This window comes from Pyxicephalus adspersus, chromosome 7, assembly GCF_032062135.1.
Source record: "Pyxicephalus adspersus chromosome 7, UCB_Pads_2.0, whole genome shotgun sequence".
Lineage (NCBI taxonomy): Eukaryota > Metazoa > Chordata > Amphibia > Anura > Pyxicephalidae > Pyxicephalus > Pyxicephalus adspersus.
The window spans coordinates 40257127-40280348 of NC_092864.1; the positions used below are offsets into that span (position 1 = coordinate 40257127).

Consider the following 23222-nt stretch of genomic DNA (forward strand, 5'->3'; position numbering starts at 1 on the left):
TCAAACCCCTTTAAATATGTATTTCATGTCACAGGTGTGACAGAACCATTTGTTATTTTTATACACATCACAAAATACAGCCTTTGATTCAGTTTACCAGTGACAACCAATCATATGATTCATTTTATTTTCTGACTTGCACTAGAAGAATGGCAGGATGCATCTGATTGGCTTCTTTGTAACAGACACTTTCCTTCCATTTGTTATACGAGGTCTGGTTTCTTGCCTGCCCCTGCCAGGTGAATATCTGGCTTCTGCAGCCTCTGGGAAAGAAACTGGATGATAAATAGCCAACACTTAGCTCAGGACAAATGTGTGTGGTTAAAAAAATAAATCAAGGTTTCCTTGCTAATTCTTGGGTCCAAAAGAAAAAAAAAGGAGGTTGCCACAGCAACACGCTGCTAGTAAATAAAAATTGAGATAGCCCCCACTATTTAAAAAAATGGGAGAAGCAGTTATTGGAGAATAAAATATTCCACCATGGAGTCATTTGGCATTCTGTTTGTAGGTCCCTGTACTCTATAGGATTTTTTCTACCCTCTCATTTGTGCTATTTATATTACACTGCATCCAAAATTCAATAAGGATGTCTTACATGACTTATTACTGTGGAGAAGTAAAGACTTAACAGTTTACAATATTCAACAGTGGCTCTAGCTGTATTTTTGCAAGCAAGATTGTTAATCATCTGGATCATCTACATTAAAGGCTTACTCTGCCCAGAATGATATTTCTGCTTTGGTTAGTTAATTACCAGCTTGGCTTTTTATATCTCTTTTAATTGCAGTGGTGCCTGGAGAAAAAAATCATGAATGTGATTGTCTGAATACAATGAAACCTAAACCCACCAAAGGAAGCAGTGGGTAAACAGTACACAAAGCAAGAAAGGTAGTGTGAGCATTTATTAAAGCAGAACTAAAGTGCCACTTTTAAGTTTGTATGATCAGGCAGGTCGAAGGACAAATGATTTCCCTTCTGCAAAAATGCAACCTACCTGCTTGATGGCAATGGGTTTCTGGAAAAAAGCTGAGTTTATTGGCAGAGAAACCCAGCATTTTCAGCTTTCCTTGCGTGTGCTAGGATGACACATGATTATGTCATCCCAGCACAACCAATCAAGATCATCCAGAGTGGAAGGTTAAAAGGAAGGTGGCAGCACCCTGACGCTGGAACGCAGACGGGCGAGTTGGCCGAGTTTAGTATTTCTTTAATGGCGGTGTATGAAATGGTTACATGAGATGCCCATGACTGCAATGGGTAGAGCTTTGCACATGTGATCTGTCACAGCACAGCATGCACTTTTACTAATTCTATACAGCTCCTTTATAAAGTCACTGTTAACATGCTCACTACACTAAGGAAAAAATCACAATCTATTTATAAAGGGCCCCTGACCTTCTTCTACTGAACTTGTTAATGCTCCAACACCTGTTTTTCTTCTGTTTCCATTTGGTCTCGCATCCCAGTGAAATAATGTCACTCCATTAGTCAGATAACAGTAGGCCTGACTTAATAAAGCTCTCCATGATTGGAGTAGATTGGGTGAACATGGGTAATCAAGTAAACCTGGAATGGAACCTATCTTCTCTAGTATTGTAGAACTTTAAAAAAACAGGCCCAGTGTTCAAGTCTTGGGATTGTTCTTTCACTGAAGGTCACCATACCTGAAAGCACCAGGTATTTTCGCAAATTGAGACAGTGGAAGGAGCAGTAGGGAGCACTGGCATAGTATCAAAGGACGGGGTAATGACCATTTGCATAGACATTATCACTGCCCTGAACAGGCAGTGGAACCCCCATTCTTTTATAGCTTTCCTATAAGTGATCAACACAAAACAGTGAAATGACTACTTCACCTAATTGCAAACATTCATTTCATTGTCTGCTATAGCTAACCATTGCTGTTTCAGGATAAGTAATATATTTATTCTGAATGTTCAGCAATATTTGTAGCAGGGGGAATTCGTTAGGGCTTTTATAGCGAGTAGGTGCTCATACTGTCTTCAGTTCTGCACATCCTCCGGCAGAATATTTCCTGATTTCTCACTGTGCTGCAGAGTGTTCTAAAACCAAACTCATGCAACAAGACAGTCGTGTTTTTAACTTAGAAGCTGGTATAGCAATAGTCACTTTAGTCTTTATAAAACTGGCAGAAAAGTATTTTGTAAATCTAAAAGAAGTCTACCAGTGACCATGCACTGGTCAAAATTTTGACTTAGATGTAAATGATACCCAACACCTTCCCCAAGACATTTCCCCTTAACCCTACTCATCCTATCTTTTTTTAAAACATTTTTATTGAAGAATTTCAAAGAAAATACAGAAAAAAGAGAGTGAGTCCTGGCAGAATGTTGGCTAACAAATGTATACAATGTAAAATGAGAAAAGGCAATGGGATTTTGAGGAGTCTTGGGGAAACCCCAAAAAAGTATTGGACCCAGGGAGACCAAATTAATTAAAATCTTATTATATTATGTAGTTGCTAAGTCTGTTTTTTTGTGTGCCAGAGTCCAAAAGACATGCTATTTTACCTTCAATAATAGAAAGGCAGACTTCCATGCTTTCACTTTTGCAACAGTAAGAATATGTTGTGCAAGACAAAACTGATGGTAGGTAGGAAAATTAGGTTTATGATTAAGCTAGGCCAGCATATGGTACCTGCAGTTGGTTGGTGGAGGAGAAAAGTTAGGTGGCAGAATACCTTGGACAAATGTGCTTTGGCCACTGGATTAACCCACCAGATATGCATTAAGGTGCCCAGACATGACCAACCCCGAAAACATGGGGGATAACTAAGTACAAAGCTTGCAAGCCTGGTTTTTCACCAAGTACTACCAGTAAAACAATTTATAACTGCCCTCTATCTTTTTTTTAACAATTACCATATATACCTAGATTAATTTGTGTTTTTTTGTATACAGTTCAGCTTTAATAGTTGACTACCAGTGGTTGGCATAGCATTTCACTGAGTGATTTATAGGAACGTTTGAACTATCTAGTAGAACTATCATGATTATTAGCAAGATGACATGTTCAAAAAACAAGATCACCAGATTGAGAGTACATATGTTTTTACATTGCAACAGATCGATATTGAAAATAGTTCACATTGTATTTCTTTTCTTACAAAACACCTTTGTATCTATTTTTGGATGTTTTTAAAAGCCCTCTCCTACAACTTGCAGTAAAACATGTTCGTGTAAGTCTGTATTACAAAGGAAGCCAATTTTCAAGAAGCATAGAATGTCTGTTTTATACTTAAGGCTCTATTTACACCTAAGCATTTTTCCCACCAAAGCATTTTGTATTCAAATAAATAGAAAGGTAATAAAACACATGTCATGGCATGTTGAATCATCATAACGTGCATTGCCACGCATTATTAAAGCATGTTACAATTCACTTTGTATTGAATGTCAACACATATCACCTCCCGTTGTGATATGTTGACGTGCATCATAATGGTTGACGTGCATCTAAACGTATGTGTTGATCTTTTGATATATTTCCAATTATTTCAACGTACAACACATAGAGCAAAAATTCAAAGGTTGAGAGGGAAGACTTTATTTGAATACACATAATCTATCAGAAGTGTCTTGACATGTTTTGCTCTATGCAGCCCTGATAGATATTTATAGGAAAGTTATTTTATATATATATATATATATATATATATATATATATATATAATGTGTGTGTATATATATATATATCTATATATATATATATATATATATTTTATGAATAAAATCATCATTATAAGTCTTCATATGATATTCTATAATTATAATTTTTGTTTTAATAAACTGTAAATCAATAACACTGGTGTCACAGAACATTAAATGTACGTAACTAAATGTACGTCCCGGCATCCGTCTTCGGGCCAGCGGTGTGGGCACTGCCATCTTTTCCTCTTCTTCCGGGTTCTTCTTCCTATGTCACCCGACGCAGGCGTGAGATCCGGTGACATAGATGGGAAGAAAAACTTGCCGATCTCACTATGCATGCGTGAGTTCGGCAATTGTTTTTCCATTTTTATGAAAGGGCTCCTTGTGCACATACCTGAGATGCTCGGGCATGCGCAGAAGGAACACCCAAGAGCCTCCCGGGATTCATGACGTAGCCTCCCAGGAGGCTTTGCGCTCCCATTTTTTCAATCGAGAATTAGTGGGCAGTGCTGCACGCTTTTTTTTTTTACTTTTTAAATAAATTTTAATTTTTATTTAACATAAAAAGGTTCTCTACTCTTTTATGTAAAGTGAAAATTCTGAGTTTAGGTACGCTTTAACTTCCTATACCAGAGAGGAAACAGGAAATAAGAGATTCCCACGGAATCTGAAAGATTTGTCTTTATAGATACATTTTGGTAGGGGCAGTACTTTGCTTCCTCATGTCAGATCTTTTATTAAAAAAAAAAATAAAAAAAACAGTGAGTTGTATATTTATCTCACTTCCAATCTCAATCTTATTCTTAGTCAGAGGCAGCAGTGCCTTAGACCTCACAGCTATGTGGCTTTAGGTACAGAAGAGCCTAGGCAAACTCACATACCTGGAGAAGCACTTCTTTTTTTTTTTTCCAAATTTACCATTTTCACTGCACAAATTCATATCAATGGGTATGAACGTATACCGTAAAATCAGTTAAAAGACTAAAATATAATGGTTCACAATTTTAGGTTGGGTGAATTGGTTTGCTTAACTGAGAAGACTAAAGAAAACCACTAAAAAACTCTCAAGAACTGATTTGTGATTCTGAAGATTGGGGGGATCAGCCTTGGTAATTCCTGTATTCCGATATTTAACAGGGTAGCCAGAGATTCAGGGAGGTTATTTAATGATGTTGCTTTGCATTACAATGAACCCGTTGCTTTGCCAGTTACGGGCACAGGTTCATATCAACAGACTTTAAATTTAGCACATTGGAAGCATTTCATAGATAGCATTATCAGTTAATTGATTTTATCTTTTGCCTGGAGTTGCTTTTTATCAGTATTATTTTTAAAGCATCAGATATCTGCTTCTGCAGTACAACTACTATTCTATATGAAAAAATGTGAATATTATTACAAGTCCCTTTTTTCCTAGTGAAAATAATGAACTGACAGGCCTGTTTATCTTTAATTCCATCCTTTTTCTTACAGTTAAATTCCATTAGTTCAGACATTGGTTTTCCTTAGTTCTCTCTGCCGGAGGTGATTTTTCCACATATTCAAAACTGCTCTGCATTCGGTGAATCAATAAACTGATACAATGCTGTAAGGCAGGGAGGCAGTGAATCCCTTGGAATGGCTAATCGGATGCTTACAGTTTGCTGTGAATGTATCTTTCCAGAAATATGCTGTTACAGTGGAAAATTACTGGCACAGTTTGTATTTGCAACCAATGGCAAAGCTTGATAAATCTTGGTCTCAGTAAGAGAGGCAGTGTCTCTAATTGCTGGTCCAATATTTTTAGTACAAGACTTGACACCTGCAGCCTAATAGTTCTTCTTCCAATTACATGCCCTGTTGAGTTCCATTAGTAAACCCTCAACTCTTATGACCCCCTCCTTCATACCTAGCTAACCCCTATTAAAAGCCCCTATAATTCCCCTTTCATGAAGAAACAATTTGGAGTACATACATCACATACATCAGACTAATGCTGCATACAAACCTCAGATTTCTGATGCTGGTAATCATTTGTGAATATTTCCAGTGACACTAGATTGAATGAGTTCAGTTTGGAGAGGAGATGGTGGAGGACAACTAGGAGGCATCCTGTTGCGTCCTCCCCCATAGGATAATGCAGCAGTCATCCTTGGTCAGTCACATAAGGATCATAGTTACACATTTTGAAAAAACACATAAGTCTATCAAGTTCAACCACTAGGGAAATAAACATATCCCAGATATAAAACCCTATAAGACATAGTTTAGTCCAGAGGAAGGCAAAAAAACCCTGGTACAATTTGCTTCAACAGGGGAAAAAAATTCCTTCCTGATTCCATGAGGCAATGGGATGTTCCCTGGATCAACAGTCACTGTTATTTTTACTTTAAAGCTTTATTACCCAGTTATATTCTGTGCTTCTAGAAAACATCCAGCTTTTTTTTAAAGCAATCTATAGTAGTTGCTAAAACTACTTCCTGAGGGAGCTGATTCCACATTTTCACAGACCTTACAGTGAAGAATCCCTTCCTTATCCGGAGCTTAAACTTCTTTTCCTCCAGACACAAAGAGTGCCCTCTTGTTCTTTGTAATGATCTCAAAGTGTATAATGGGGGAGAGAGTTCTCTGTATGGACCATTTAAATATTTACACAGGGTGATCATATCCCCCCTTAAATGTCTCTTCTCAAGGGAGAATAGATTCAGTTCAGCTAATCTCTCCTCATAGCTGAGCTCCTCCATTCTTTTATTAGTTTAGTTGCCCTTCTCTGCACTCTCTCCAATTCCACAATGTCCTTTTTGTGAACTGGTGCCCAAAACTGAACTGTATATTCCAGATGTGGTCTGACCAATGCTTTGTACAGGGGCAGGATAATTACAAGAAAGTACTTTACTAGCTTTAGATATTGCAGCTTGGCATTGCATGCTGTTATTAAATCTATGATCTACCAGAACCCCCGGATCCTTTTCCATTTCTGACTCCCCTAAATGTATTCCCCCTAGACAGTATGAAGCATGCATGTTTTTAGCCCCCAAGTGCATAATTTTACATTTATCTATATTAAATGTCATTTGCCACGTGGCTGCCCAATCAAACAGTACATCCAGGTCTGCTTGTAGATTATAGACATCCTGTATGTTCGTTCCGACAATCCTAATTTGGTGTCATCTGCAAACACAAAAATGGTACTTTTAATCCCAAACTCTATATCATTTATAAAGATGTTAAACAGTAAAGGTCCCAACACTGAACCCCAGGGTACACCAATTATAACCTCAAACCATTCAGAGTATGAATCATTAATTACAACTCTCTGGATGCAGTCTTTAAGCCAGTTCTCTATCCATTTACAGATTAAATTTTCCAAACCTATTGACCCTAACTTGCATAATAACCGTCAGTGGGGTACATTGTCAAATGCTTTAGCAGGGTCCAAGTACACTATATCAACTGCTACTCCACTGTCTACCTGTTTACTTACTTCCACATAAAAAGAGAGTAAATTTGTTTGACAACTTCTGTCTTTCTTGAAGCCATGCTGCTGCTAATTATTTACTAGCAGAAACTCCTATATGTGGTTCTTTATCAAACTCTCTAGGTCCTTTCCAACTATGGATGTTATACTAACAGGTCTGTAGTTACTTGGTAATGACTTTGCTCCCTTTATGAAGATAGGAACCACATTGGCCTTACGCTAATCCATCGGTACCATGCCAATGACTAAAGAGTCTCTAAAAATTAGAAATATTGGCTTTGAAATACCCAAGCTCAGCTCTTTGAGGACACGTGGATGTAATCCATCAGGTCCTAGTGCTTTGTCAGCCTTATTTTTCCCAGCTATTTCTCTATCATATCAATTCTGAGCCATTGTGACTCATTTAAGGCAGTGACTTTGCTTTTATGAACTTGGACTTGAGCTCTGGCATTTTCCTTTGTCTACACAGAGCTAAAAAAAAGTGTTTAGTAAATCTGCCTTTTCTTTATTCCCAGTTACAAACCCAGTGCCATCCTTTAAGGGGCCTACATGCTCAGAACTGATCTTGCTAATAATATATTTACATTTTTTGGGGAGGTTTGCCTTACTTTCCTTTGCAATCTGTCTTTTATTTTGAAGTTTTGCACATTTTATCTCGTTTTTACATCTTTTGTTATATTCTGTATAGTTTTCAAACGATGAAGGTGATCCTTCATTTTTATATTTTAGGAATGCCCTTTTCTTGTTACTTATGGCTTTTTTAACATCAGCTGTGAGCCACAGGTTTTATTTTAGCCTCTTAAACATATTACCCATTGGAATATATTTTTCAGTGTGCTTTTGTAAAACAGACATGAAACATTCCCATTTCTGTTCAGTGTTCTTTAAGGACAATATTGTCTCCCAGTCCACGTCACAGAGAACGCCCTTAATAATGGAAAGTTTGCTCTCTTAAAATTAAATGTTTTTATCTTTCCTGTTTTTGCTTCCTGTTTACAGCTTATATTAAATGAAATCAAATTATGGTCACTGCTACCCAGATTCTCTTTTATATGCACATTTGTTATAAGCTCTGCATTGTTAGAAAGAACTAGGTCCAGCAGAGTATCATTTCTAGTTGGGGCTTCTATAAACTGTACCATAAAATTATCTTGTAATAAATTCACAATTTTCCTCCCTTTTGCTGTTCCTGTAGTGCCATTACTCCAGTCATTGTCAGGGTATTTGAAATCTCCATGATTAAAATACTTCCACTTTTTTCTGCCTCCCAGTAATTTGTCCACTCGGTCCACCACATGCCGAACCCTTGCACCATGAAGACAGAAAACCATTCGGTTGAAGGGATCCGGGCGATAAACTATTCTATCCATCCTCCTGATCATAGAATCCCCTATGACTACCAATTGTCTTTTCCTTCCTACTTTTCCCTCCCCACCACTACTAGATGTGCCGCTCCCCCGGCTGTTAGGGGTAACAGTAACATGTAGAGTTGCCACCACTGGGTCTGCCACCTGCACATCTTCATATAACTTTTCAAAATGTTGGGTGCCCAATCACAAGTTTAGCCTTCCTTTTCTAGGAGCCCCTACCACTCCTTCTAACTATGGTAACCCATGTTCATCCTGATTAACCTCTCTACCCTCCACATCTAAGCCATTAACTGCCTGCTCAGTGAGCAGGAGACCCCTCTCAAGGTGATCGACTGATCTCAGTGTTGCAATGTGCTTCTCTTCAGCTCTCCAATGCAAGATACCAGAAAGGCGACTTGCTCAAATCTGTCACAGCGGTATTCACCTAGGAGCTGTTGCTCCATTTGTGCATACATATGGCGGACTGTGCACTGAGGATCAATAATGACGTTAAGGGACTACTGTAAACTAGCTAGATTTTTGCCTACTGTGAACAAGTATCTAGCATGTGTACATAGTTGTAGACTTTTAGAAAGGTGAATGCTTATGTATTGTGTAAAATTATTGTAATTATTTGGGTTCTATGTTGCTTAAACTTCTTGAATTTTGGTCTCAGATGCAGTGAGTTACTTATGTCCTATGTACTTCCTAGTAATTACAAACTTTGAGGTGGATGTGACTGTTCTGGTCTCTTTCCTTACTGAGCTCATGGGGTTGGCAAAAGAATGCAATTAAAGAGACAAAATGGATAACACCCCAACAACCTGCTGATACTCACCTCTCCAGTATTCTCCCCCCTCTTCTCTTTCCATCATAGCCACAGCACAATACTAAGTTTTTCATGAATGTGACAGTGTTTCTTCCTAGCTGATAACAACATAATTTGGTACCTAGAGTATAATATAATGGTTGCCATTACTGACTTTAAATATCCAGGCTCGGGGACTGTCATCATGATCCTAGTTTTCAACAGTAATCTTGTAATCTGTGTGTAGAATATAAAAGCTACAAGCTTGCATTTGTAACAACCAAACAAACAATATTCCAGACATCAAAGGTTTACTTTACCAACGCTCATTGCAAAATGGTTGGGTACTGTGATAAAAACAAGTGACATAATAGATATAAGCAGATCAGGAAAGTGTAGAAAAGACAGCTGTCTGCCCAGGTATGGAAGTCCCAAATACCCAATTAACAACATTTGGAATTAATTACATTTTATTAAAGGCACTTTTTCTAGTCCTGCATGCTACATGACCACCACAATTAAAGCAAATATTCACCCACCCTATCTCTGTTTAAATCCTTAGAAGGAACTGCTTGTGGGGAAGTGTAGTGCTCAGTATAGAAAGTAGTACAGCAAGAGTCATCTAGATGCTTCATCTAGGTAACAAAATCACAACATAACATAATCATAACATCATCAAACAATTTGGGTATTTAAAAAACTCCTAACTAGGAATTACTCTTGGTACCATACCAATAGCATTTCCTGGATCATATCAGCAGTTTATGGAAAAATTTCACTGCCTGACTTAGGTTCCATTTGTCATAATTTTATTTTAAATGTGCTAGATATAATTTTTTTTTTGGAAAAATGACTATATGAATAAAATAACACATATGATTGAATACATTCTCACAGGTGATACTGTCGATGTGCATTTGTAAAGTTCATTACTTTGTTTTCCTTGTGCTTGTGTCAAAGGTTGCAATTAATGTTAATAATTTTAAAGGTGGTATTGTGAAATGCATGATGTAGCATTTTTTTATTCTATTTTATAAAAAAATACCCCAAAAAACAGAGCAGGATATTTTGAACCTGTAAACAGGTTACATATACATCATACATACATATACAGTTTTGTTTGTGATATATTTGTCCTTACACCAGTGGTGCTGGGAAAAAGTGAAAAATCTGCAACTCCCCATGGTTAAAAATATGATCCCTATTACTAAATTATGCAAAGCGTGTTCATTAGAGCTGCATTATCCTAGTGGGTTGAGTCCCATTCAAAATCAACAGCTTTGCAATGCGCTGCTGCATGTAATTTAACTAATGTGCCTTGTGGGAAATGTGCTGCAACCCACTGGCACTGGTGCCCCAACATACCTTACTAATGGACGTGTGTTGCATCGCACCACAGCACATGGCAAATCATTACTATGTATTGTACATAACTAATTAAAACAACAGAACTCCTTTCCTGTATGCTTGCTTTGGCTTTGTGACTTATGGTAATAAAATAGGAAGGTTAGGATGACGGCTAGACTACTGGCACATGCATAAGGAGAACTAACCATTGGCAGCCACCATTTTTTTTGGAAAGGTTTGCTTTAAAAAATTGCTGATGATGTATTATAAGGCTGTGGTTGGCCTTTCTATAGTGTTCATGCCCCCATGAATAATGCCACACAACATATACCAAGGGAACGTGTCTCCTGTAATTGAAAATGTCAGATGTTTGCAGTGATGTAATGCAATGTCAGCCTGTCATGAAAGCTGCCATCCTAGTGATAATGTCTTTCTTTTTTCTTCTGCATGCTTGTCTAGTCTCGGCAGACACCCGAGGGTGAGTTCCTCCCTCTCGATCAGCTGGAACTGGATGTAGGATTCAGCACAGGGGCAGATCAGCTTTTTTTGGTCTCCCCTCTTACAATCTGTCACGTGATTGATGCCAAGAGCCCCTTCTATGACCTCTCCCAGCGATCCATGCAGACGGAGCAGTTTGAAATTGTTGTCATCCTGGAGGGCATAGTGGAAACCACTGGTGAGTTGCCTTTTTATCGCCTAATCTGTATGCTCTGTTTAGAAAGGAACCGTTTGGTACAGGCAAAGAAACAAATACATCTATATTTGTAAAAAAAGCTGCCCCACTTTCAGATGATACAAAATTTGAAACATAGCCACCTTTTTATTTTTGAGCTTGTATCTGAAGAACCGGACATGAGGAAAATTTGTGTTGATTGGCGTAAATTTTTAGAATCAGCTACTTAACTTTACAAATTCAGAAAACCAATTTCGTAACCATGCTTGACTTTAGCTGTGCATCTATCCAGTCAGGATCTCTCCTGCAATTTAGTGACCTGTTAACAACTTGAGTTCAGATAATTGTTTACAACCAAGCTTTTCCATATATATACAGGGAAATGTAGTCTTTCATCTATTGTTCTTCGTACTTTAGCTGTCACATGGTCACATCTGATTGACCCTCTTACCAGCTACATTCATAGAAGAGAGGAAATGAAATGTGCAATATCTGTTTCTCTCTCATATTCTATATCATGAAGAGGGCAGTGTGAGAAGTAAGAATTACATTTCTGGCAAATTGGGAACTCTATTGCACAAATTACATTGGCATTATAGATATCAATATAACATATAAAAAACAGAAAGGCTATAAAAGCTGCTACCAATATGAAATAAACCATTTTGATATGTGTAATGTTGTTACACTTTTCTGGAAGAATTAACAATAATATGTCTGGCCCTTCCTTTCACCAAGCGAGGGGATGCCTGTTTTGTACTTTGGAAACATGCAGTTTGGAAACATGAACTTGGACTGTTGACAAGATCTGTTTGACTTTTGCTCTGGCCTGGGAGGGCCATTGGTAATGTTATTCATTTTGTATGGAGTTGGAAAGTATCCAAAGGATGGGGGGGTTATCTGGTATTTGCATTGTCATTTGATATTTTTCCTCACCAGTTCTTCACTTCTAAGTTTTCACCTATGGGTGTTGGATTGAATTTCAACAGATTTTATATTATTACTACTACTTGTATAAAAAGGATGAGTAACCTAAATTTAATCAATCTTTTACAATAAACTGCCAAATGAAACAATAATTGTGTTTGGTATGTTAACTGGGAAACAGATGGACAGACATACCACCTATTACTAGGAGAAGCAAAACGTAAATCAAGTCATTCACTAATCTAGAAATATCCTGGCCATTTCTGTCTGACCCCATTTAGATCTTGGATGGATACATATATGGATACTGTATATAGATAGATAGATGGATGGATGGATAGATAGATAGAAGGATAGATAGATAGCAATTCTTTTTCTTCATCTGCCTCTTGGGCTGGGCCTTTTGGTTATACTGGAAGAATCTTTTTATATCAGGCCAAAAGGCAAGCCATGGATCCTTCCACAACACTACTGTATTTATTTAAGGAATTTTTTATGTGTGTTTGTTTCCTCTATGCTTTTTCCACTAGATGAGAGAGGTGCTTGTCCTTCTGACCTTGCTGCCTAAATGTCAGTGAGGAGATACCTAATAGCCTTCTGGTCTGGTTCTCCCTAAGTCTGAGGCTATCGCTTCAGTTAGCCCTTGGCTAGTTACTGCAGAAGGCTTGACCTTCGGTCAGCCCTCTAAAATAAATGTAGCCACCTGGCTTTGGCTGGTTGGGCTCGGTATGGAAAACTTGACCCCCCTCAGAAGTATTATGTCCTGGTTTGGGTAAAAAAGCTCTAGCCCCTTTAGAGCGGTACCATGTAGAACACCTATTGCAATTTTTTTGTGATTCACATTTTGTGCACTGGCTTTTTTTTTTTTTTGCACCAGGTGTTATTTGTTTTTTATTTTACAGATCCATGGATCTGTAAAAAAAAGATAGACTTTAAACTGAATGGATAATGATTAGGAAACATTCAGAGAAATAGATAGATGGACAATTAAAATGTTGGATAGGTAGACTGATAAGTATTATGAATTTAAATTGACAGAGAATGAAAATTAAGATAGATTGACATATAGTGAATATAAATACAAAGTTGGAGAGATATTAAAAACTCTTTAAAAAACAAGGACCAGGAAGGTCTTTTCTGCAGATAAACCTGCTTGATCAATGTCTTTCTCTGTCAAAAGAGGCATGCATGCACCGCTCTGCACGTGATCCCAGGATACACGGCTAATCCCCGCCTGCGCTGGAGTGAAAACAGATGGGTGCAGGTAAAAACTGCAATCAGACAGGTAAGGTTATGCAGAAGGGACACCACCTGGACATGCTTAGTAATAAGTTTTTAATTTTTTAATTTAGTTCTTTAAATAGAAATGCTAGATAGATAGATAGATAGATAGATAGATAGATAGATAGATAGATAGATGAATTAGCTATACAGATAGAAAGATTGCTTGACATATATTAAATACATATAAAAAAGTCTAGATTATAAGAATGTTAAAATAAATTCAACTCTTGAAAAAGTACTGACATAGTGTTACATTTTTACTATACAGTATATAAATGCTTGTAAAAAATAAAAACTGTTTTTCAGTATCTTCCTCCGGTGTTTTGTCTAGAGCTCTCTGCTTTGGTATGGATATGGTTAAATTTATTACAAATCCAATTTGGCACATTCCCTGCAACAGTCATGCTATAATAAACAATGGCTAATTACTTTTATATAGAGAAGCTAGGGAGATTTAGCTGTGTTTTGTATTTCAGTGTATCTTGCTTATACCATCTGTTTTGAATTAGGTTTCTTAGTAATAGACCAGCGTTTTGATAACTTGGGATGAAGATATCAGTTTGAGGTATTGCATATTTTTACTGAGGACATTTTTGTTAAAATGAATTCTGTTTTCTAATGCTGGAGGAGAAGGTATGCTTAACCAGATGTAACAAGTTATTTGTAAGAGCTGATGTCTTTATAGGGTGTTTTTATGGGTAGTTTTGGACTGCAGAAGTCGATGATGGGTAAACAATAATGTTGTATTTAGGATAAAACAAAACGTTGCCAAAAATAAATCACTGGGAGAATAACACAATAATCAATTGTTGTATATAGACCTTAATAAAATTTTATCTTGAAATAGCAGTCTTGTCAAAAATGAATTAAAGGGGTAAATCAATGATTGTATAGGACCTATGTTTGTACATTTTCTGGCCAAGATTCAAATTTCCACATTACCTCTATTTGTCAGAGTGATTTTTGACCATTTCCAACTAAACACCTGGGGAAAACCGAACAAGATTTGTAGAAATTCTGCTATGGAATTTCATCTACAGGTACAAAATTCACCCAACATTTGTTCTTTGAAGGAAAACTGCATGGAACCTGGCTACTCCTCACCCGGCTTCACCAGGACCCTTGAACCTGACTGGTCAGAAGGGGAGGCATAATCTGCTTCCTCCTGGACATACCGATTGCTTAGCTTTCCCCCAGCAGTGGAAGGCTCATAGTTGGAGGAGAGAACCTCATCCCCACAAAATGTGCCACAAGACGTTCCAAGAGTCTACTGTGAACACTTGCTAATTAAGACAGAAAGCTCACCCACATCAATGAGTTAGGTTCAGCTTTAGTAGAAGGCCTACTGATATCCACCCCCTGAAAATAAGTACAGAGGTGTATGGCACCATCTAACCATTCCCAGGAAAGGTTAAAGAAAATATAGGAATAAACAGACCACACACAATAAAATACTTTGGTATTTTTTAGCTAAAATTTAACTTTGCAAGATCCAAGGATGTCCTCCAGCATTCTGATCCAACATTTGGATGGTTTGAGGAAGAAGAAACATTGGGCCTGATTTAATAAAGCCCCCCAAGGCTGCAGAGAATATGCTTTTTTTTTTTTTTTTAAGACATTTGCATTTTGCTAGCAAATGTTTTAAAAGCTGGACCTGTTCCATTTCAGGTTTGCTGGATCACCCAACTTCACTGATGAAATTGTATCCTCTCCAGCCTTGGAAAGCTTTAATAAATCAGGACCATAGTTTCCTTTTTTACACACCAGTTTGATCACCGTCAAACTTGCTGCTCTGGCAGTAGTTTAAAGAATCCAGGAAAATCCGGGTATGAAGTTCTTAATCAAACACCTCATCTTTATAGCCTTTCTTTGTGCACAAGCAGAAAGCATGGAAAGTTAAAAACAGACAAGATCGTTGGGAAAATCAAAAAGTATTTTTTGCACTTATCAAAAAGGTAAAAATAAACAATACAAAAAAACTTTTAATTGCAGCAAAATAAATTTATCAGAACAAAATTCACAAATAGGCAAACTTCTTTGGTTTACATAAATTTTGAACCACCTTTTGTATCACTTTCAGCATGGGTTACCAGTAGAACTCTGCTCTTTGGTCAGCATCTGTTCACATACTTCCTTATTAGATCTGCAGAGTTGGAAATCTATTGTTGTAATGTAAAATAACCCATATTAATTTTCCTGATTGATGACCTGCACATCTAAATATGAGATCTGTATATTCATAATGAGGTCATCACTTACTGTAATTGTTTTAAATAGAAGTAATGAATCACTTATGATTTGTTTATCCTGTGTTGCTGCACTGGCAGCAGGTTGAATTTATTAAATAGAAGACTAATATCTATCAAGGGTGGTTAGTTGATATAGCAAATACAAAATACTATTTATACACAATGGGTCTGATTTATTAAATCTCCCCAAGACTGAATGGGAATAGATTAAAATGGAAGAACCTGGGTTATCCATCCCAGGTTTGCTGGATCAACCAGGTTCTTCCATGATAGTCTATCCTTTCCAGTTTTGGGGGGCTTTAATAAAACACGTCCAATGTGTTTTGTGATTTTGTTTTATCTGGTTCTGTAAAACCAAAATTGGCCCTTTTCAGAATGGCAAAGAGTGATGTGCAAATTTAGGAAATAGCTCAGCCTTTTTCAACCTTTTTATCATGGAGGAACCCTTGAAATAGTTTTTAGGTTTTAGGAAACCCCTGCTAAAATATGTTATTTCTACAGTTTATGATATCTTATATAACACTAGTCAACCAACATTTTCTTTCCAGATAAAAGTCATTTTAGGTTATGTTTAATGCACAGATTTCAAATATGGTATTTTGTTCTAGATTGGCTCTAGTTTTTGAAATAATGACCTCAATAATATCCTCATAGAAAACTTATGAAACATGAAAATTAAGCAAAATTAAACTAGAAATGCCTATGTATAAAAAAATAAATTTTTAAAATACCTAATGTCAAAATATTCTATATTCAGTGTATCTACAGAACTATTCACAAAACATTTATTGAAAAACTCTGTTTGTATGATTTCATTTTATTCTGATGATCAGGACAATCACATTGAAGGCTCCAGCAGTAGTCTGCCATAGTATGTTTCTATTCCATCTGCCCAGATACCTTTCTTCCATCACCTTCATATCTTGATGGAACCTCTCCCCTTGTTTCTCACCTCAAGGTTTTCTGGAAATTTTTAAGCATCCAAATTTTTATGTTAAAGGGCAAGTTGTGTACCAGTTCTTCATAATTCTGTGCTTTATGGTTACCCAAGAAGTTCTTGACAACAATGACAAAGCTGTGCCAGGCAGAAGCTTCTGTGAATGATGCCTCTGTAAGATATTTCTTGGTATTTCCTCTCCTCTTCATAAAGCTGTCACCTAAAATGTTCAATAGACCTCCTTGCATAGTTATAGAGTTCCAGGAGTAATTTTAAAGAGCCTATATGGGGCTAAACGTATAGACCCAAAGCCTTTTTTATCCCCTTGAAGGTGGATTTTTTCCATATAAACACTTTTAGGTTGGCCAGATGCTTGTCCCCTGCTGAGCTGTGTAGTTCATTTCATTGATTCCTATGATACATTGGAGGGATTGGAGAGAAAAACCACAGAATGCAACCAGGGATGAGACATCTGACTCTTGTAGAAGTTTGAGGAATGCAAAACATTCTTCAGCTGGCTTAGCAAAGTAGGGCTCACTATCTGTCTAGGTATCTGGATAGGTAAGGAAAACTAAACTTTAGCCTGGTTCATCTTACAGGTGGGGGGAAAACATGCAGCATCATCTAAATCTTTGTTCCCTAGTCTTACTGTCCCTTGCCCACCCAATTCATTTATTGGATTTCATTAATGTCTAATAACCCATATGCACATTATCCAGGCTTAATACACATCTGTAATTAAAACTTTTCCATTTTCTTTCCATTCCTTTTTTTAGACCAAGTGATATTATCATTGATTCTAAAATAAGAACTGTAATGGAAATGAAAAGGCTTTATTTGAAAAATGTAATTAGTATGTTGATGAGATGGGGGTGTAGGCAAATTAAAAGCAGATTAAATTTTGCTTTAATGTTCTTTATTTACAAAAAGAGGAAGAATAAGAACTGAAAGTTGCAGCTGAGGTGAATAAATAATCTTGCTACCCCCGAACTGCCCTTTCTGCCCCTCCTGTTACGACATACCCCACATGTGCTTTCATGTGGCTCTGTACATGACACTTATGCATTAAACATGAAAACTATGGAAACTGATTGCAGATGACAGGCCTTGCTTTAACACTGACACAAAACTGTAACAGATGGCCGTGATTTTGTGGCAGTGCGTCATCTTGAGACCCTGTACCCAGCCCCTCATCTAAAATATATTCAGCTTTTACCTCACATCCATATGAGCTGTGTTTATTTGTCCAATTAGTGATCAAAGTGAGTATTTTATCTAGAGTGCCATTCAGTCTGCCAAGTCTGACATTTTTTTCCTTCTACTCCACAATGTAATTTCTTTTTAACTTTGAGAACTGTTGGCCTTAATTTTATAACAAAGTAAAATTGGAATAATTTATGTTCATCAGTCAGAAGAGGGCAATCAATTTTTAGCAGTCCGAATATGTCAGACTAGTGGGAGATGTTTGCTGATAACTGTGTTTTTACTTTTTCTACTGGGATTTTGGTAGGGGTTCCATGATTAGTTATTCCTGTATCTGACATGGAGGCTATACAGGGTTTGGAGTATAACCTAGGAGTAAGCAGTGGAAGTGAATATGAAGGAAGTGTTTCATCAAACCAGCAGTTCTCCCAAGAAGAGCTCAATGATTTAATACGTGACCTAAGTCTGTCAAAACAAGCATCTGAACTTTTAGCATCCAGGCTAGAAGAAAAGAACTGTCTGAGACCGGAAAATAAAATAACAGTTTATAGGACAAGAGAGTCGACACTCCTACCATATTTCAGTGAAGATGGGGACTTTGTGTACTGTTGTAACATCCCTGGACCACTAGCCCAAATGGGAGTACCAGAATACCGAGCAGAAGACTGGCGGCTTTTTATAGACAGTTCCACTTTAAAATCTGTTTTACTGCAAAATGGCAACTGCTTTGCATCAATTCCAATTGGTCACTCAAAAAAACATAAAGCAGAATATGAAAATATCAAAATGGTCTTACAAAAGCTTTGCTATTATGAACACTAATGGTCCATATGTGTTGATTTAAAAATAGTGAACTTCTGCTGACCTACTTGGACAGCAAAGTGGACACACGACGTAGCCATGTTTCATCTGCTTGTGGGGTAACAGAGCAAAGCAGGATCACTGGAAAAAAGGGTCATGGCCTCCAAGGGAAAACATGAAAAAAGGTGCAGAGAACGTCATTAACGAGCCAATGGTTGACAAAGAAAAAATCATTCTCCCTCCACTACACATAAAGTTTGAATTATTGGAGCAATTTGTTAGAGCTCCAAACAAGGAGGGTGATTGCTTCAAATACATTTGTAGATTCTTCTCTATCAGAAGTTACATGAGTGATACTGAAGCTTCTGCCTGGCCCAGCTATGTCATGGTTGTCATAAACTTCTTGGGTAAACATAAAGGAAAAATTATGAAGAACTGGTACAAAACTTGCTCTTAAACTTACATATTTGGGTGCTACTCTGAGCATAAACGTACACTATCTTCAAAGCCATTTGCAAAAAAAATCCAGAAAACCTTGAGGTGAGGAACAAAGGGAGAGGTTCCATCAAGATATAAAGGTGATGGAAGAAAGGTATCAGGGCAGATGGGATAGACACATGATGGCAGACTACTTCTGGAGCCTTCAATGCGATTGTCCTGATCATCAGCATAAAAGGAAATCATACAAACAGAGCTTTTCAATGTATTTTTTTTTGTGAATAGTTCTGTAAATACACTGAATATAGAATATATTGATGTTAGGTATTTAAAACATTTATTTTTGTATGCATAGGCATTTCTAGTTTAATTTTGCTTATATTTCATGTTTTTATTAGTTTTCTATGAGGTTATTATTGAGGTCATTATTTCAAAAACTAGAGCCAATCTAGCAAAACCAATACCATGTTTGAAATCTGTGCATTAAACATAACCTAAAATGACTTTAATCTGTTTTGAAAGAAATTGTTTGTTGACTAGTGTTATAAAAGATATCATAAACTGTTGAAATAACATTTTTAGCAGGGGTTTCCTAACACCTAAAAACTATTTCATGGGTTCCTCCATGATAAAAAGTTTGAAAAAGGCTGAGCTATTTTCTTAATTTGCACATCACTCTTTGCCATTCTGAAAAGGGCCAATATTGGTTATACAGAACCAGAAAAACAAGATTACAAAACACATTGGACATGTTTTATTAACCACCTGGGCGTTACACTGATGTCTAGATTTCTGTACCAAAAGCGTTACAGGTTTTCATGAAATTTTTTTTTTTAAATTGTAGACCTGTAACTTACAGAAATATGTCCGAATAGGGGTCTAGTAGATATAATGAATATAAAAAATGTTTGAAACACACAATCATGTAAAAAAAAAAATTACTTTTAATAAAATTAATAAAAATTAATAAAAGGAAAAACACAAAATTCAGCTTAAACAAGATTACATAAATGAAAAATACTGAAAATGCGATAATTCGGTATAATGTATAGTAATATATTTTTCTAAAACACCTCCCTAGTGTCCAACGAACCAACGTCACATACCTATAGACAAAACCACATAAATATATTTTCTATTATTTTGTATTGGATTGGATACAGGACTTTGTATTCAATCCAATACAAAATGAGAACAAAATTCAAACTCTCATTATGTATTGGATTGAATACAAATTCCTGTATCCAATCCAATACAAAATACATACTTTGTATTTATTTTTAATTGAAACTCATTCATTCATTTTGTATTGGATTGAATACAAATTCCTGTATCCAATCCAATACAAAATACATACTTTGTATTTATTTTTAATTGAAACTCATTCATTCATTTTGTATTGGATTGAATACAAACTCCTGTATGCAATCCAATACAAAATGAATGAATAAGTTTCAATTTGAATTTCCCGCACACGCGCCGACGTCATCACGCACGCGCGCACAAGAAGCCGGCTGGCTTTTTTTTTCCTCCGCCGGCCGGCTTCTTGTTTCAGAGAGCACCCGGCGCTGGAAGGAGAACGACACGGGACGATCAGCGGGACCAGGTAAGAAGCCGGCTGGCATCTTGTGGTCCGCCGGCCGGCATCTTGTGTTCCGGCGGAATACAAGATGCCGGCCTGCGGAACACAAGATGCTGGCCGGCATCTTACCGGTCCGGCTGGTATAGGAGACGGCACCCGACGCTGGAGAGGGAGATCGACGCTGGAGGACGACGCTGGAACACGGACCCGATGCTGGATGAGCACAGCGGGACCAGGTAAGTGAGATTTTATTATAGTGAGAAAAGTACGGGGTTAACGATAATTGCAACTTTTTTTTGCACGGAAAAGTACGGGCTTAACGGTTGGGAGGTTAAAGCCCTCCAAGGCTGGAGAAGATAAAGCATCATGGGAAAACGTGGGTGAGCAGGTTTGCTGGATCACCTATGTTCCGCCATGATAGTCTATCTTCTCCATTCCACTAAACTTTGCTATATTTCCCACATATGAAATCTTTGCTTCCATTATAATGCCATTTTTTAATATGTATACCATTTTGGGGGTTATTCATTTTGATCAGTTTCAGGGAAGTATATTCAATGAGGCATGGTGCAGACGATTCTGGGTTTCTATACATTTTAATTATACCCAGATAATTCCCATTTATAAATAACTGATGCATAAAGCTTTGTCACACTGCAGGAATGGACGATATTTAAAGGACACTTTTGATATTCAGCTCTCTTTTTCTCTTGTAGCGATGCGGATTACTCTTGATGTTGCCTCGCTGTGCGTAATTACATTATCTGACCCTCTGCACATTGACTTGAATGGGTGGGTTAAAATAATATTTGTTCAACAGATTGTTTCTTCTGTGCCCTTTTACCTGGTTATTGTCCCTTTATTTAGGGAGGTAATGTCTTTCTCGGTGTAGTATGGTAATTTTTTCACCCTTAGCACTCCCATCTGTGCCTTTTTCACACTATTTTTATCATTTACTATCCCATCTGCTATCAATTCTTCTCTCCTTGCAGTATTATCCTCATAATCGCCCTAATGCAGTCCTCTGCTTTTCTGCTCATGTTCTGTTTTTATGCCTGTCTGCAGTTATATAAGCACTACATTTTATTGTATCTGGCTTTTACCGTCACTGTGTCATGTGGATGTGATTTGTAATAGTTTTCACCAATATATATATATTTATATATAAAAAAAATACGCTATGGGGTCCATTTATAAAGCAGTTCAGAGCATTGACATTACGGAGTAAATAAACTCTTGAAGTTGTAGCCAAAACTGATCTTTCGCATGGTAGCTCTGCAACTTATCTTTACCCGTTTACTGACTTATGATACTGATTCCTAGACTGTGTCTCCATGTGGAGATGACCATCTTGGTAGAGGCAGGGTGATCCTTCCTCATGTCAGAGCCTCTAGCATGGAGAACAATGACCAGAACATAAATAAATAACCTAGTTCCTAGTCCCTAGGAACCTCCACACACTAAGACACCCTTACATAAAAGAGAGTGCTTTTTTAATATCAAATTATTATTTTTCTTTTTTACTTCCTAGATAGTTTACAATCTACCCAACTCCCAAAGGTGTTCAGTGGTGTTTGGTCTGGGCTCTTTGTAGCCCATTCAGGTACTTCCACATCAAAATTATTAAACCATGTCTTTATGGAGCTCTTGCAGTGCGGGATTGGGTGAGATAGGAAGAAAATGGAAGAAGAGGGACAAAGATGATGCTTGATGCTACCTCCCGGGATGAAGGAGGATACCGGGATAATGTGAGACCCGATCCAGAAAACCTACAGAGGGATCGACGATTATTTTTTTTTATTGCTAGGAAAAGCCCCTTGTGCACATGCCTGATCTCGCCATGGTAAAGATAAAAAGAGAAGGACAACACATTTTTCTCCATATGAAAGGGTTATCTATCTAAGTAAAGATTTTGCTGATAGGTCCGCTTTAAAACTAAAACCCCAGTTATGCAATCCCTAGTCCATCATGTTGTCCAAGTCTAGAATATTCTTCGAGTCCTCTTTTCGTCTTTAAACTTTGCAACCATGCTATTCGGAGACACAGGACACAATGGTGACCTAAGCCTGTAGTTTTATTACATATCAGGCTGATATGTCCGAACCCTGCTTTATTGACAGCTACCCCTAGCAGGAGCCTGGCAGTCAAAACAGCAACTACACATTACTATCAAACATTGGAGTCAAAGCCTTGAGACAGGTGGTCTAGGGAGTGTAATAGAGCAATGGAAAATTACTACCTAGTAATGAAGCTGCAGCTTTTTATGTCATGCTACTGTCCATTCCTAGTAAGTGTAGCCTTGTCTTTCCAAATCAGAAGATGCCGATTTGGTACATCATAGCATGCGTTCTTCTCTTGACTTCAAATAAGTTTTAAAGGATTTCAAGGCAAAAAAGAATAATAAAATATGTAGTGCATCTTTGGAATACATGCACGTTCCCCCTATATTTCATCCCAATAATCCACCAATAGACCCGCAGTACAATACACCAAAGA

General features: G+C 37.3%; 1 protein-coding gene across 1 annotated transcript in view; it reads left to right on the forward strand.

Moving 5' to 3' along the window:
* The window catches only part of KCNJ3 (potassium inwardly rectifying channel subfamily J member 3), a 136724-nt gene that overhangs the window by 11511 nt on the left and 101991 nt on the right, over positions 1–23222 (forward strand). The window contains exon 2 of the mRNA XM_072418167.1: positions 11092–11308. Coding sequence (XP_072274268.1) covers positions 11092–11308 — 217 coding nt within the window. The remainder of the gene's footprint in view (positions 1–11091; positions 11309–23222) is intronic.